Source organism: Carcharodon carcharias, chromosome 9 (assembly GCF_017639515.1).
Source record: "Carcharodon carcharias isolate sCarCar2 chromosome 9, sCarCar2.pri, whole genome shotgun sequence".
Lineage (NCBI taxonomy): Eukaryota > Metazoa > Chordata > Chondrichthyes > Lamniformes > Lamnidae > Carcharodon > Carcharodon carcharias.
This window is the reverse complement of record NC_054475.1, coordinates 60,183,772-60,201,097: the sequence shown is the minus strand read 5'-3', so window position 1 is coordinate 60,201,097 and position 17,326 is coordinate 60,183,772. Positions and strand designations below refer to the sequence as shown.

General features: G+C 40.0%; 1 protein-coding gene across 5 annotated transcripts in view; it reads right to left on the bottom strand.

Annotated features, from left to right (window-relative positions):
* Positions 1–5,408: 5,408 nt before the first annotated feature.
* Positions 5,409–17,326, bottom strand: part of etv7 (ETS variant transcription factor 7) — a 284,939-nt gene continuing 273,021 nt past the window's right edge. For all 5 annotated transcript variants that reach the window (XM_041195797.1, XM_041195794.1, XM_041195799.1 and 2 more), the window contains 4 exons: positions 11,591–11,818; positions 8,486–8,628; positions 5,926–6,026; positions 5,409–5,800 (listed from right to left, as the gene is read on the bottom strand). In XM_041195797.1, coding sequence (XP_041051731.1) covers positions 5,686–5,800; positions 5,926–6,026; positions 8,486–8,628; positions 11,591–11,818 — 587 coding nt within the window. In that variant the 3' untranslated portion in view covers positions 5,409–5,685. The remainder of the gene's footprint in view (positions 5,801–5,925; positions 6,027–8,485; positions 8,629–11,590; positions 11,819–17,326) is intronic.

The window sequence follows — 17,326 nt, the reverse complement described above, 5'->3', positions numbered from 1 at the left end:
ATCCACGAAAGCCTTGAATTTCACATCTCTCGGAGCCACTTTACCAGGCCGAATGGTGTGGCCCAGATAGGTAATTTGCACTTTTGCAAATTCACTTTTAGCCAAGTTCACTACCAAATTAGCTTCTTGTAATCAAGTAAATACTTCTTCCAGGTGTTGTAAATGTTCCTTCTATGTGTGTCTGAAAACTATTAAGTTGCCAGTATAAACAGCACAATTGCCCAGACCTGTAATTACTTTGTTTGTCAGTCTTTGAAATGTTGCGATTGCATTTTTCATACCAAATGGCATGACTTTAAACTGATATAGTCTATCTGGCATCACAAAAGCTGATATCTCCTTTGCTCTCTCCGATAGCAGTACTTGCCAATATCCTTTTATCAAGTTAGTCTTTGTGATAAGTTTGATTGTCCCACTTTCTCAATACAATCTTCCAACCAAGATTTGGATATGAATCCACTTTTGTCACCGCATTCACTTTTTGATAGTCCACACACAGTCTTTGTGTTCAATTTGGTTTTGGTACCAGTAAAATAGGTGAACTCCAGTTACTGCAACTAGACTCACTGATATCATTTTGAAACATGAATTTGATTTCTTTCTGCACTTGTGATAACTTAGCCGGATTTAATTTAAGGAAATTGTCTTGGTGTTGAAACTTCTACAGACAAATCAAGTACAGCTAAATCTGTCCTCCCCAACTTATTTCCACAAATAGATTTGTGTGACTACAATAGCTTCCCCAAATCACTTTGTCACTTGCCTGGAAGGTAACCCAATATACATTTAAATTTTCAATTTTCATTATCCAATTTTATTAGAGGAAAATCAATTTCAGAATCCTGCATTTCTACTTCTTTCTCATTATCTACCACCACTAGTATCTCCATTTGGTCCTCTTCCCTATCAAAGTACTTTTTAAGCATATTTACATGAGACACCCCTGCTTCTTTCTTCTATCTGGAGTATTTATTAAATAATTTACTTCACTCAGTTCCTTTTCAATCCCTTAAGGGCCACTAAACCTTGCCTTTAACTGGTCACCCAATACTACTAACAAAACTTACACTTTCTCCCTAGCAACAAAACTACGAGCCGTAGCCTTCCCGCCTGTCTTCATTTTTATTACTTGCTGTGATATCTTTAATTGTTCCCTAGCTGCTCTATCCAATCTCTGTCTGAAGTTTGATACACAATCCAGGAGAGTAGTTTCTGAATTTTGACCCGCCAATTTCTCATGAATCAATTTCAGTGGTCCCCTTACCTCACGACCATAGACTAGTTTAAAGGGACTAAAACTAGTCGATGCATTATCCCTAATAACAAATGACAAGAATGAAATGCCCCCATCCCAACCCTGTGGATCATCCTGACTATACACCCTCATAATGGTTTTTAAAGTTTGCTGCCATCTTTCCAAAGCCCCTTGTGACTCAAGATGATAAGCTGTTGACTTAAACGGTTTTATGCCCAAACTGTTCATTACTTCCTTAAACCGCTATGACATGAAATTTGGACCTGATTGTATTTCTTTAGGTGAACCATATCTTGTAAAAGATTTAGTTAATTCTTCCACAACTTTCTTTGTTGTAATATTTCTCAAAGGTATTGCTTCAGGAAGCCTGGTAGACGTATCCATTATTGTCAGTAAGTACTGATTTCCACCTTTAGTCTTAGGGAGCGGTCCCAAACAATCAATCATGACCCTAGTAAAAGATTCTTCAAATGCTAAATTGGAATTAAAGGTACTGGCTTGATCACTACTTGTGGTTTCCCTATCACCCAACATGTGTTACATGTACTACGGAATTTGACTACATCCCTATGCAACCCAGGCCAAAACTATATATATTTTTGTATCTTCGCCTGTGTCTTTTTAATTGCTAGATGTCCCCCCATTGGAATTTCATGAGCTATCCTCAGAATCTAATTTCTATATCCAAATGGTATTACAATCTAATGCACCTCCTTCCAGCTTCCATCTGCTGAAGCCTGATAAGCCCTCCATTTTCTCATTAAAACATTACCCTTAAGGTAATAACACTCTGGAATACATTTTGCCTCTGTTTCTGAGTAAGCTGTTTGATATGTGTTTTATTTGCCGATCTTTTTTCTGTAACTCCATTAACCACCTTGAGTTAAAAACCTCAGCTGAATTGTCCTCTGTTCTTTCTTCCTGAACAACCTTATAAAACACATTGTCAGCTAATTGAACTTCCACACCTTCTCCCTGCCTTTGAACTTCCTGTTCTTCCTGTTCCAACCTATGATCTCATTATCACACAATCTGGAAACAATCTAGGACACTCTGCAACACTTCTGTCGAAAACACTTCTACAGGCTGCTCAAATTACCATAGGCATCACCCACACCTGGGACCTAGCTATATCATTACCCAGAATAAATTGAACCCCTACAATGGGCAATTTTTCCACTATTCCAACAATCACCTCACCTGTTATCCACTTGCTCTTTAAATTTACCTTCCACAATGCAATAGGTTAAGCATCTCCATGAACCCCACCAATTATCACCTGTTCTTTCAATACTCCCTCTGAACAACAAATATCGCTATCATACAACATTAAGGATTGACTATTCCCTGTGTCTCTTAAGATTTTAACATCTTTACCAACTACACTCTGCACGCATGGAAAGATTTTCCCTTCACACACAAAATCTTTAAACATTTCTGCAACCTGCTCCTCAAAGTTCTTTTGGGTAAATTGTGAACACATTCCCACTTTTTGCCTTCACTGATTCTTACTGTTTTTTCTGTACACAAACCATTGGTTTTTCCTGTGCCTGAACCTCAGAACCCACAGTGCCTTTACTTCCAGAACTTTTCTGTACCCCAATAATTCCAACAGATTTTCCCTGCAATTTCCAACATACTGACTTCATGACAACTTTATTACAATGAAAACACCTCAATTTTTGAGTGTCACTTCTACCCTCAGCATCTTCCTTTTTATTCTGAGAAAAAACTTCCTGGGAATTTCCACCTATTCCTTCTCTTCCCTGACTACCCACCTTCCTTTCACTTCCCACTTTCTATCCTTTTCTGATTTGAAAGGGTGGCAGAAAAAAGGTTTAGCTCTATGAACTAACACATAATCATCAACTATCTCTGCTGCTTGTCTTACAGAATCAACCCTCTGTTCCTCCACATGCATTGTCACTACCGAAGGGATTGAATCTTTAAATTCTCCCAAAAGGATTACCTCTCTCAGAGCTACATATGTCATCTCTATCTTTAATGCCTGTATCCACCGGTCAAAATTACTTTGTTTTACGCTTTCAAACTCAATATAAGTTTGCCCAAGCTGTTTCCTCATATTCCTAAATTTCTGCCTGTATGCCTCAGGAACCAATTCATATGCACTCAAAAAACCTTTTTTTTTTACTACAACACAATTCACCAACATTTCTTCTGACAGTGAAGCATAAACCTCATGTGCTCTACCCACCAATCTAGATTGTAACAACAATGTCTAGTTTCCCTGTGGCCATTTCATCTGTTTAGCTATCTTCTCAAATGAAATAAAGAATGCTTCAACATCTTTTTCCTCAAACTTCAGAAGAGCTTGTACAAATTTAAACATCTCCCCACTGGGTTTTAGATTAAAGGTTTTTTCCTCATCAGAGCTTCCCTCAGAATCTGAGGTCTGTTTTTTTTTTAACTTGCAGTCCCTTTTAAGCTGGTATTCCCTTGCTAGTTCCTTCTCTCTTTCCCTCGCCTCTCTTTCTTTATCCTTCTCCGTTGCCTGGAATTCCAGTTCCAGCTTCCTTTCTTTCTCCTGCCTTTCTGCTTGCACCCTTTGGAATGCCCTTTCTTCTTTTTCTTTCTCTTTCTCTGCTCTTTCTTTTCTTCTGCCTCTAACTCCATTTTTTTCAGTTCCTTTGCTTGTTCAAATTCAAGCTTCTTCATTTCTAGCTGAAGTCTCACTACCTCCAGCTGTGACTCACTCATGTCAGCTTTCACTTCCAATTTTAAATGTTGTGCTATACCTTCAATTATATCTGAAGTCCTTACCCTTGCAGGTAATCCCGATTGTAACTTATCCGCCAATTCCATTAACTGAACTTTAGTTACCTTCTGTAACCTGCCAAAGTTATAACTTCAACTCCCAGGCAACTGCCAAAGCCACATTGCAGTCTCACCACTTTAAAAAAACCTCACACCAACTGCTGAATTCAAAGTGCTTCTTGTACTCATAACCTTAAGATTCACCAACTCCAAACCAACCAAGGAATCTCAAATATATCCCAGATCGGCCCCCAAATTTGTTATGGCACAACTGATGGTAAATGCTGAGCTGCTCAAATCCCAGAGGGAAATTTGAAGCAGCTGCCACAATGATTTGTAATTTGTATGTATTTCAAGATGCGGGCTTGGAATTTAGTGGTAATAAGACCACTGAGGTTTTTAGGTGTCTTATAAAAGTAAGTTAAACATTTATTAATAGAAGAAATGATTTTGAAGCATTTACATAGATCTACAAATTACTACTATAACTTCTAAATCCCCTAGTTAATCTAACTCCCAGTTACACTATCATTAAGGCGCATGGACTTTAAAAGACTCAGATAAAGTAACACAATGCCCTGAACAGTCAAACTCAAAGTAAGTTTTCTTAACTTCAGTTCTTTGTAGACAGGAGCTTCAGGCTTAGATGCTGGAGCCTTTTCACACTTGTTAGATCTTAGAATTCCTGCCCTTATACACAGCCATCTTTCCTTTATATATATTTTCCCCTCTGAATGCAAATTCCCATTGTTTCACTATGTCTTTGGACTTTACCTCCCTAATAATAAAAATCTCTCATAGTACTAATTTTACCAGTAATCCTTGGGAAAAATAAATTCAGTTTCTTAACTTCTCCTGGCTAGGTGAAATATTTCACTCCTCTCTTTTGAATTCAAGCTATCTAAAAATGCAAATATTCCCTCACATTCTAAAACTTCGCACATATTTACCTACTTAACATTTCAAACCTAGCTTATCTTCTGATACATCAAAACCTTCAGACCAGCTGCCTACAGGTCACAGGTTTGGAAGGTGCTGTTGAAGAAGGTTTTAGACACACCCACTCCCCAACTTCTCCACTGCAAGTTAAGTTGCCGGTGGCTGCCCCAGCCAATCTTGATACCTCAAAGAAGCTGCACCCGGACACTTGCTGGACTCCCCGTAGTTTATCTGCCAAGCTTAAATGTGGCCAGTCTCTCAAAATTGGGTGGGGAGTGGGACTTGTTTATCCCCAGAATGGGCATCCAACCAACACAGACCCACCAGGTCACCCAAGAGTCAAAAATGAAACCCTCTGAGTCTTAACTCAGTTCCAGTATTCTGGTCTGTCACTTTAAAAGAGATGAACAAACACAAGGGAGCCTGACAGAAACAGGAATGGCACAAATTATTAAGAATTTATTCACAATTTCCCTTCAGAAATTTCACAGCAAGCTTCTTAACATATCTTACAGTGCATACATGAAATGTAGTGCTATTATCAACAGACCAAAATTACAAACCCTCATAAAAACAGGAAAATTTCACATTGGTACCATTTGGAGAAAAGACACAGTTTGTTTTGGATTGGTGTAGCCACAATTGACAAGTGTCAGTCTGTAGAACAAGAACTGGTCAGGCTCAGGGTTCAGGTTAATGCCATCTTTATTCCACTGTCATGGTGACAGTTGAAATGTGTCCTCTTTGAAATCTGCTCCTTCCTGTTCTTGTAATTCCAGTTGCTCCAATTTGTCTGGTTTGTGGATGATTTCCCCCGGAGTCTTCAGAAATCTGTGTAAGCAGGATCTGGTTAGCGATCATGCTGTGAAATTTGAAAGAATGACTACATCTACAGTAAGAACAGGGTGGTGTGAGCTCCGAGGCTGGCGTGGGTCAAGTGACACAGCCTCACTCACCTGAAGACCAGTTTCTGGCCGGGTTCCTTTCTGATGATGTTCAGTTTGTAATAGTGCCTTAGAGCTCTAGACATCTTCTCGTATGTCATGTTCGCTCGGTTCTGGGTGGAAGCAAAAAAAATCAAATCTTTTATCAAAAACAGAAACAGAGACACGATGCTCCCCTCTAATTCACAAACTTCCCATGTAACTCAGAGACACATCCCATATCAGCCTTTCCAGGAGGCCTTGTTAATGCTGTGCTGAACTGTGGCAGGTTTTGTGTCAAGTGCTTCAGGCACAGTGGGAGTTCGGCTAAGAATACGTAAACTCATTCGCCCTGCAGAATGATTTAGTCAAATATGACTTAGGCACAGGAGTAGGCTACTCGGTCCATTGAGCCTGTTTTGTCATTCAATTTAATCAAAGCTGATTTGAACCTTAACTCAATTTCCCTGCCTTGGTCTCACATCCCTTAATATCGTTCCCTACAAAAATCAATCTCAACCCATGTAAACTCGATCTACCCTGGGCTCTTCCCACCCAATTAATCTTGTTCTACGGCGCATGGACACTCTTTCTGGAGGGAGGGTTCCTGGGAGTCCTCAACATTGACTCCAGCCTCATAAAGTCTCATGGCATCAGGTCAAACCTGGGTGAGCAAACCTCCTGCTGATTACCACCTACCGCCCTCCCTCAGCTGATAAATGTGTTGATGAGTGTTCCTCCATTACGCCACTTAAGAAGCACTGGGGGTGGCTAGGGCACAGAATGCACTCTGGGTGCGGGACTTCAATGGCCATCATCGAGTGGCTTGGTAGCACCACTACTGACGAGCTGACCAAATCCTAAAGGACATGGCTGCCAAACTGGACTTGCAGCAGGAGGTGAGAGAACCAACAAGAGGGAAACTGCTGAAAGCAATGGATACAGAAAAGGCTATGGGCCCTGACAAGATCCCAGCAATAGTACTGAAGACTTTGCTCCAGAACTAGCCGGGTCACTAGCCAAGCTGTTCCAGTACAGCTACAACACTGGCATCAACCTAACAATGCGTAAAATTGCCCAGTTATGTCCTGTCCACAAAAAGTGGTAAAAATCCAATGTGGTCAATTATCAACCGTCTACACTTGAACATCAGCAAAATGATGAAGATGCCGTCAACAATGCTATTAAGCGGCACCATCACATTTATAACCTACTCACTGACGCTCAGTTTGGGTTCCATCAGAGCCAGTGAGCTCCAAACCTCATTACAGACTCGGTACAAACGTGGACAAAAGACCTGAACTCAAGAGGTGAGATGACAGTGACTGCCCTTGACATCAAGATCACATTTGATCAAGTGTGGTATCAAGGAGCCACAGCAAAACAGGGGGCAATGAGGATCAGGGGGAAAACTCTCCGCTGGTTGGAGTCATACCTAGCAAAAAGGAAGGTGGCCTATCTCAGTCTCAGGACATCACTGCTGTCCAACCATCTTCACCTGCTTTATCTTCCTTCCAACATAAGGTCAGAAATGGGGATATTCACTGATGATTGCACAATGTTCAGCACAATTCACAACTCCTCAGATACTGAAGCAGTTCATGTTCATTTGCAGCAAGACCTCGACAACATTCAGGCTTGTACTGATAAGTGGCCAGTAACATTTGTGCCACACAAGGGCCAAGCAATAACCATCTCCCCTTGACATTTAGTGGCATTACAATCACTGAATTCCCCACCATCAACATCCTGGAGGTTACCATTGACCAGAAACTGAACCGGACTAGCCATATAAATACTGTGGATACAAGACCAGGTCAGATTCTGGGAATTCTGTGATGAGTAACTCACCTCCTGACTCCTGAAAACTTGTCCACCATCTACAAGGCACAAGTCAGGAGTGTGATGGAATACTCCCCACTTGCCTGGATGAGTGCAGCTCCCACAACACTCAAGAAGATCAACACCATCCAGGAAAAAACATCCTCCTTGATCTGCATTGCACCTTAAACATTCACTCTCTCCACCACTGGTGCACAGTATTTACCACAAGATGCACTGCAGCAACTCACCAAGGCTCCTTCGACAGCACCTTCCAAACCCACAATCTCTACCATCTAGAAGGACAAGGGTAGCAAATGCATGTGAACATCACCATCTGCAAGTTCCCCTCCAAGTCACTCACCATCCTGACTTGGAAATATATCACCGTTCCTTCACTGTCACTGGGTCAAAATCCTGGAACTCCCTCCCTAACAGCACTGTGGGTGTACCTACACCACATGGACTGCAGCAGTTCAAGAAGGCAGCTCACCACCACCTTCTCAAGGGCAATTAGGGATGGGCAATAAATGATTTAGTTGACTGACAGAGCTGACTCAACAGGTGAATGGGGGTTTACTAAGTCAACTACAATGACACCTGGCTGTTGTTATAGGGGAAACCCTTAACTAACAAAATGATTCATAACATAAAGTGCTTGCTGAAGAGACTCATGGGTTAGAATGTGCAGCAGGTGAGGTTTATGAATGAAGATTTGTGATTTTAAATTAAAAAGATGGGATGCTTCCTCCAGAAACTGAAATCTGCTTACCTTGTGATTCCCCCAGAGACGGGCCAATCCATTAGGATCCACTACACGAAAGATCTTGGAATCTTTATCTTCCCACCTGATGTACTGCTCATATCGACTGTCAGAGAGTAGCTGATAAACATAGTCCCAGAGCAGCCTGCAGTCTGCACAGGAATCATTCTCATTAGGAATTATCATCAGGCTGCAGACAACCCCTCCCACAATCTCCCTCTCCTCTGCAGCCTAGTCTGGTGAAATCATTCTCATTGCTCCTTTTATTATTCCTGATCATTTTGATCCAGGACCTGAAGACAGGGATTCCTCATCTCCTTTAAATTTCCAAAACCCAAACATTAGTTTATCATTTATTGATTCATCTTGTCTTTTATATTCTTAATTATTTGATGACCCTCCATCATGGGTCACTTGGGACATTTTACAAATCAAACCAGATTTGCACAAAGCCTGGTGACCAAATTCTTGGCCAAAGAGGTAGATTTGAAGGAGCATCTTAAAGGAGGAAAAAGAGGTAAAGAGGTGGAGAGGTTGAGGGAGGGATTTCCAGGGCTTAAGGCCTTGGTAACTGAAGGCACGGCTACTAATGGTGGAACAACTAAAACCGGGAATGAGCAAGAGGCCACAATTAGGAGATCTTGGCGGTTTCTATGGCTGGAGGACATTATGAAGATAGGGTGGGGCAAGACCATGGAAGGATTTGAAAACAAGAGTGAGAGTTTTGATGTCAAAGCGTTGCTTAACCAGGAGCCAATGTTGGCAATGAATGAAGGGGACTTGGTGCAAGTTAAGAAGCAGGTAGCAGAGATTTGGATGATCTCAAGTTTACGAAGGGTAGAACATGAGAGACCAGTCAGAAACGTGTTGGAATAGTCAAGTCTAGAGGTAATGAAAGCACGAGTGAGGGATCCAGCAGTTGAGAATGGGCGGATCCAGGTGATGTTACAGAGTTGGAAGTAGGAGATCTTAGTGATGGTGCCAGTATGTCGTCAGAAGCTTATCTTAGGGTCAAATATGACACTGAGATTGTGAATAATCTGGTTCAACCTCCGACACTTGCCAGGGAGAGGGATGGCGGTGATGGTGAGGAGACAGAATTTGTGTTTGGATCGTAGACAATGGCTTTGTATTTTCCAGTATTTAGTTCACAGCAGCACATTCTGTCACAGCCATACAGGTGGTGTGAGTTCACAAGTTATTGGCGTTGAAAATGTGCGAGATCACATCATGCAGGAGAGTCAGAAGGAAAATGAGCCAAAGCACAAATTTGAATGAAGGTGAGAGATATTGGGAGAAACTGAGTGAGCAAGTTGGTGTTTGAGTCACCCAAGAAGTCAGAAATGTTTGGCCTGTAATAACTCTGGCTAGCTTTTCCTGCCTAGTACAGGAAAACTGATAGAAGGAACAAACTTGCATTTATATAACACCATTCATGATCTCAGGATGTCCCAAAATGTTGTCACTATTGTAAAGAAGGAAACGTAGCAGCCACCTTCTGCGCAAGGTCCCACCATCAGCAAGTGATAATTAACCTATTAAAATGTTTCATTAATGATGGTCATAGGGTAAACACTGGCCTTGCTCCTCTCTTCTAAAAAAGTGTTACGGGATTCTTCACACCCACCTGAGAGAGGAGATGAAGCTTCAGATTAATGTCTGATCCAAAAGACTGCACATCTGACAGTGCAGCATTCCCTCAGTGCTGCATTGGAATGCCAGCCTAGGTTCTGTAGTTGAGACCCTGGAGTGGGATTTGAACCTACAGCTCTCTGTCTCAGAGGTGAGAGCGTTCCACTGAGCCATGACCAGGCCTGAAGGATGCCAATCCCCTGTTATTTTATCAGCTACTGGCTGAACAATTGGCTCAATTTACATCTTTTGAGTATTTTTTTCTGAGTGGCAGATGCAGGTTGACTGGCTTTGGGAAAGGTGAGGCTAATTGTCAACCTCAACTATCATCCTGACTGAGATCAGCTCATGGTACAGGCGCAGGCATTGAACCTGGACCTTCCTGGCTTCTATTAAATCATGTTGTTACCCCTGGGAAACTCAACCCCACTCTCATGTAAACACAATAAATAAAATTAGCAGAAGCTTGTTCGGAGAATATTAATGACATTCTTCTAATCTTGTGGACATTAAATGGCTCCTCATGAGATATTGTCATAAATATTTTAATCACAGAATGATTCATCTTCAGGGACTAAGAACATTCTGGAAGAGTTTTTTTTAAAAGATTCTGCTCTTTAAAGGGTTAATGCAAGGACTCTGGTTGCTGCTGTTCCTGGAAAAGACAGCATTTTATAAGAAAAGTTAATTGAACAGTTTTAAAGAAACTGGAAACCTCTTGACCCCGCTGGACTGTTTACAAAAGGGTCACATGGTGGTTTATGGCTTTGAAAAATGCCATGCATGAAAAACCGTGCTTAAAAGCTGGTTAGGTGGCTTTGCTTTGGGAGAAACAAGAAGGATTAACTGCTTGGATAAAGGAGACAACAGGTCCTGAAGCTCCAGACCCAGCCAAAAGCAAAAAGTGAATGGAAGTTTCTCCGATATTGTTCTAAGCTCTGAAATCGACTGACTGTACGTTTCCCGTGAAGTCCACCTGAAAAGTAGTGCAAGAGTGATTGGTTGTTTCGCACACCAGAGCCGAGACCCCAGCCGTATAACCTGGACACCATTTCAAGACTCCATCACTCCATCATCTGCCCTTATCTCTTGAACCATTGACTTTTAACCTTTTGGCAGAATTCCTCTATTTTACTTTATTATTTCTGTGTGTGAGTGAGTGAGAGTTAGTGTATTTAAAAAGTAATTATTATATTTTCCTATTTCATATTGTATATTAATAAGCTTTGCCTTTCTACTTGACAAGTTGACAAGTCTGGTTTTATAATAAACTAATAGTTTTATTGTTTATTGAAGAAACTTGGGCATTGAGTAGTCATTCTGAGATTAATAGGTAAAGTACATTTTTGGCCACATAGCTAGCTGGAGAAATCATTTAAATATATATTGTGACCCATGGGGTAGTGAAACTAGAGACAGACAGTGCATTCCTTACATCTTGGTCGCAACAATATTCAGAACCCTCATTGTTTGAGCCCTCACCTGCTATTTTCCCAGTGGCTGGAGTTTGCCATGCAGAAAGTAGTGAGCATGTCACATGACTCCTCTTGCCCTCTGACCTGTTTGAGAGGTTTAGCGGTTCCTCCCAGTGGCCATTTCTGCGCAGCTCAGTGTTGTTCAGCTTGCTGAGGGAGATCTGCATGGGTATGTTCATCACACTGAGGGGTTTCTGACACTGCACCATGCTCGTGATTCGAGACACTGCCCTATCTGAAAGGAAAAGAACACTTCGAATGAGACGTCCTTAAAGGGGAAGAGGAGATGGCATGGCAGCCACACTTTTCACAGGTGGACATTTCGGAAAATGGTACATCTTCTGTACTCTCTTCTCCCCTATATCCCATGGAGTCACCTCTATACACCAAATGGGAGTGCGGGAACATAGCTGGAGATTTATCTTCTCACCTTAAGTCACCCACGTTTAATGCTGTATGTCGTGATTTAGCAGTGGTCTCACTGCCTGGCCAGTCTGGATGATGAATGTCTGCAGAGCTGACATGCAAGTCCACAACCTCCAGTCCTATGCCTGTGAATGCTCACAAACCAAACCAGTAATGCTTGCAAACAAAGTGGACATTTAAAGAGGGAACTTAAATATAAGCAAATTTGTAAAAGGAGACGCTAACCATAGGACCATTTTTATAAGCAAATTAAGCGTTTAATTTATCATGTTGTTAAATCAAGAGCTTGTTGTTAAATCAAGGCTTGCATTTTTCCTATGGTGGGCAGGTTGGGCGAGAGCGTGTGGGGGTGGACGCGGAGCCAATTGCCGCCCGTGATCGGCTCTGTGCTGCCATTTTACACTGGGTGGGCCTTACAGCGTAATGCGTGGCCAGTAGCGCTCAGCACTACCTGTGTGGGCGGGGAGGGGAGAGTCGGGGCCTGCGCTCTTTCACGCATGCGCATGAAAGAGCGCAGCAATCTCCCTGAGGCACAGAGCTAACTTGGGGAGATTGAATAGATAATAAAACATTTTAATAAATGAAGTAAAAATTTATTTAAACATGTCCCCTCATGTGAGTTGTGTCATGTTTGTGAAGTTAGGAAAATTTATTTAATTGTTTATAAAAGCTTCAGGTAAGCTCATCCCGCCCGTGGATGAGGTTTCCTGAAAAACATGAAGGCCGCTTGGGCTCTCCGCCTGCCGCCAACCTTAAGGCTGGACAGGCAGCGTTCTTAAATGCTTTAATTACTTTCTTAATGGCTTTAATAGGCTGTTGACATTTCGGCAGTTGCACAGCTAACTCCGGCATGCGCCCGATGAACGAAATATCGTGATGACACACGATGATGTCGGGACACATGCCTGATATCATTGTGCGTTATTTTACATGTCGGTGTGTCAGGCTTGCCCCCGCATGCCGACTGGAAGATTCAGCCCACAATGTTTAATTTATGATATATTTAAGTTCTGCTTAATTAATCAGATCTAAGGAGAATAAAAGTAAAATTAACTAAATTGAGGTTACTATCATCAAAGTGTTCTGAATTTTCATTAAATTAAAATCTGATGTAATAATAATAAAATAAAATGAGATAATTAACTACAAATTAATCTGAACTCTAATATCTAAATATGATCTACATCTCAAGTAATCGTATACAGAACTAAAATAATACTGATATATAAATAAACTAGGAAATAGCAATGTGCCGGAATGGTAATACGTGGGAGTCTGTGCAAAGCCAGACCCTCCGAGATTGACATATCTGCAGTAAATGATTGGGAGACTCTAACTCAAAGTGGCTGAGCCAGAGTACGAGTTACAGACACTCTGACACATGGGGTTGGGGAGGGATTTCTGGATGATTCTCTCAAGTACAATCACATCTCAAAGGAAAGCATAGGCACAGGAAGGGGAGAGTGTGACTGTCAGACAGCAGGGTAAGGGGAAACAAAAGGAGCTAGGGAAGGAGGTCTGGCAGATGCTGGGTCCTATCAAACAGGTAATGATGTAATTGATATCTGTGAGCAAAAGGAGATAGGCTGCTGGGGGACAACCATGATGTTGACTCAGGTACACAGAACACAGGTCTGTTCAAAACCGGGAACAACAGGATAAAAAGGCTATAATTATCGGGGGTTCAATAATCAGGGGGATGCTTAGCATCCTCTGCAGCCATGATTGAGAGCCTGGAAGGGTGTGCTGCCTATCTGGTGCAAGGATAAAGCAAATCTTAATGCAGACATGAAGGAATTTAGAAAGCAGGCGAGATCCAGTTGTCATGGTCCAAAGGGAAAAATGGTTGGAGGAAGGAAAAGGAGGAATAACTGAGGGAGTATCAGGAGTTAAATTTAAAAGCAGAACCTTAAGGATAGTAATCTCAGCATTATTACATCAAGGATTATAATCTCAGTGTTATTACCTCAAGGATGGTAATCTTAATATTATTACCTCAAGGATGGTAACCTCTGTATATTACCCCAAGGATGATAATCTTAGTATTATTACCTCAAGGATGGTAATCTCTCTATCATTACCCCAAGGATGATAATCTTAGTATTATTACCTTAAGGATGAAAATCTCAGTATTGTTACCTCAAGGATGGTAATCTCAGTATTATTACTTCAGGGACGATAATCTCGGTATTATTACCTCAAGGATGATAATCTCAGTATTATTACCTCAAGGATGGTAATCTCTGTATTATTACCCCAAGGATGATAATTTTAGTTATATTACCTCAAAGATGGTAATCTCTGTATTATTACCACAAGGATGATAATCTCTGCAGTATTACCTCAAGGATAGTAATCTCAGCATTATTTTATCAAGGATGGTAATCTCAACATTATTATGTCAAGGATGATAATCTAAGTGTTATTACCTCAAGGATGATAATCCCAGTATTATTAACCCAAGGATGATAATCTCAGTATTATTACCTCAATGATGGTAATCTCTGTATTATTACTCCAAGGATGGTAATCTCAGTATTATTACCCCATGAATGATAATTTTAGTATTATTACCTCAAGTATGATAATCTCTGCATTATTACCCCAAGGATGATAATCTCTGTATTATTACCTCAATGATAGTAATCTCAGCATTATTACATCAAGGATGGTAATGTCAACATTATTACATCAAGGATAATAATCTCAGTATTATTACCTCAAGGATGGTAATCTCTGTGTTATTACCCCAAGGATGGTAATCTCTGTATTATCCCAAGGATGATAATCTTAGTATTATTACCTCAAGGATGGTAATCTCTGTATTACCCAAGGATGATAATCTCTGTATTATTACCTCAAGGATAGTAATCTCAGCATTATTTCATCAAGGATGGTAATCACAACATTATTACATCAAGGATGATAATCTCAGTGTTATTAACTCAAGGATGATAATCTCAGTATTATTACCTCAAGGATGATAGTCTCAGTATTATTACCTCAAGGACAATAATCTCAGTATTATTACCCCAAGGACGATAATTTCAGTATTATTACCTCAAGGACGATAATCTCAGTATTATTACCTCAAGGATGGTAATCACTGTATTATTATCTCAAGGATGATTTTCACAATATTATTACCACAAGGACGATAATCTCAGTATTATTACCCCAAGGACGATAATCTCAATATTATTACCCCAAGGATGATAATCTCAATATTATTACCTCAATGATGGTAATCTCTGTATTATTACCCCATGGATGATAATCTTAGTATTATTACCACAAGGATGATAATCTCAACATTACTACCCCAAGGATGATAATCTCTGTATTGTTCCCTCAAAGATAGTAATCTCAGCATTATTACATCAAGGATGGTATTTTAACATTATTACGTCAAGGATGATAATCTCAGTATTATCACCTCAAGGATGATATTCTCAGTATTATTACCTCAAGGATGGTAATCTCTGTATGATTACCCCAAGGATGGTAATCTCTGTATTACCCCAAGGATGATAATCTTAGCATTATTACCTCAAGGATGGTAATCTCAACATTACTACCCCAAGGATGATAATCTCTGTATTGTTCCCTCAAGTATAGTAATCTCAGCATTATTACATCAAGGATGGTATTTTAACATTATTACGTCAAGGATGATAATCTCAGTATTATCACCTCAAGGATGATATTCTCAGTATTATTACCTCAAGGATGGTAATCTCTGTATGATTACCCCAAGGATGGTAATCTCTGTATTACCCCAAGGATGATAATCTTAGCATATTACCTCAAGGATGGTAATCTCTGTATTACCCAAGGATGATAATCTCTGTATTATTACCTCAAGGATGATAATCTCTGCATTATTACCACAAGGATGATTATCTCTGTATTATTACCTCAAGATTGTTAATCTCAGTATTATTACCCCAAGGATGATAATCTCTGTATTATAACTTCAAGGATAGTAATCTCAGTATTATTTCATCAATGATGGTAATCTCAACATTATTACGCCCAGAATGATAATTTTAGTATTATTACCTCAAGGATGATAATCTCTGCAATATTACCCCAAGGATGATGATCTCTGTATTATTACCTCAATGATAGTAATCTCAGCATTATTACATCAAGGATGGTAATGTCAACATTATTACATCAAGGATGATAATCTCAGTGTTATTACCTCCAGGATGATATTCTCAGTATTATTATCTCAAGGATGATAATCTCAGTATTATTACTCCAAAGATAATAATCTCAGTATTATTACCTCAAGGATGGTAACCTCTGTCTGATTACCCCAAGGATGGTAATCTCTGTATTTCCCCAAGGATGATAATCTTAGTATTATTACCTCAGGGATGGTAATCTCTGTATTACCCAAGGATGATAATCTCTGTATTGTTCCCTCAAGGATAGTAATCTCAGCATTATTACATCAAGGATGGTAATCACAATATTATTACGTCAAGGATGATAATCTCAGTGTTATTACCTCAAGGATGATAATCTCAGTATTGTTACCTCAAGGATGATAGTCTCAGTATTATTACCGCAAGGACAATAATCTCAGTATTATTATCCCAAGGACAATAATCTCAGTATTATTACCTCAAGGACGATAATCTCAGTATTATTACCTCAAGGATGGTAATCACTGTATTATTACCTCAAGGATGATAGTCTCAATATTATTACCTCACGGACGATAATCTCAGTATTGTTACCTCAAGGATGATAGTCTCAGTATTATTACCGCAAGGACAATAATCTCAGTATTATTATCCCAAGGACAATAATCTCAGTATTATTACCTCAAGGACGATAATCTCTGTATTAATACCCCAAGGATGATAATCTCTGTATTATTACCTCAAGGATAGTAATCTCAGCATTATTTCATCAATGATGGTAATCTAAACATTATAACGCCAAGGATGATAATCTCAGTGTTATTACCTCAAGGATGATAATCTCTGTATTATTAACCCAAAGATGATAATCTTAGTATTATTACCTCAAGGATGATAGTCTCAGTATTATCTTCTCAAGGATGATAATCTCAGTATTATTACTCCAAGGATGATAATCTCAGTATTATTACCTCAAGGATGGTAATCTCTGTATTATTACCCCAAGGATGATAATCTTAGTATTATTACTTCAAGGATGGTAATCTCTGTATTATTGCCCCAAAGATGATAATCTTAGTATTATTACCTCAATGATGGTAATCTCAGCACAATTACATCAAGGATGGTAACCTTAGCATTATTACCTCAAGGATGGTAAT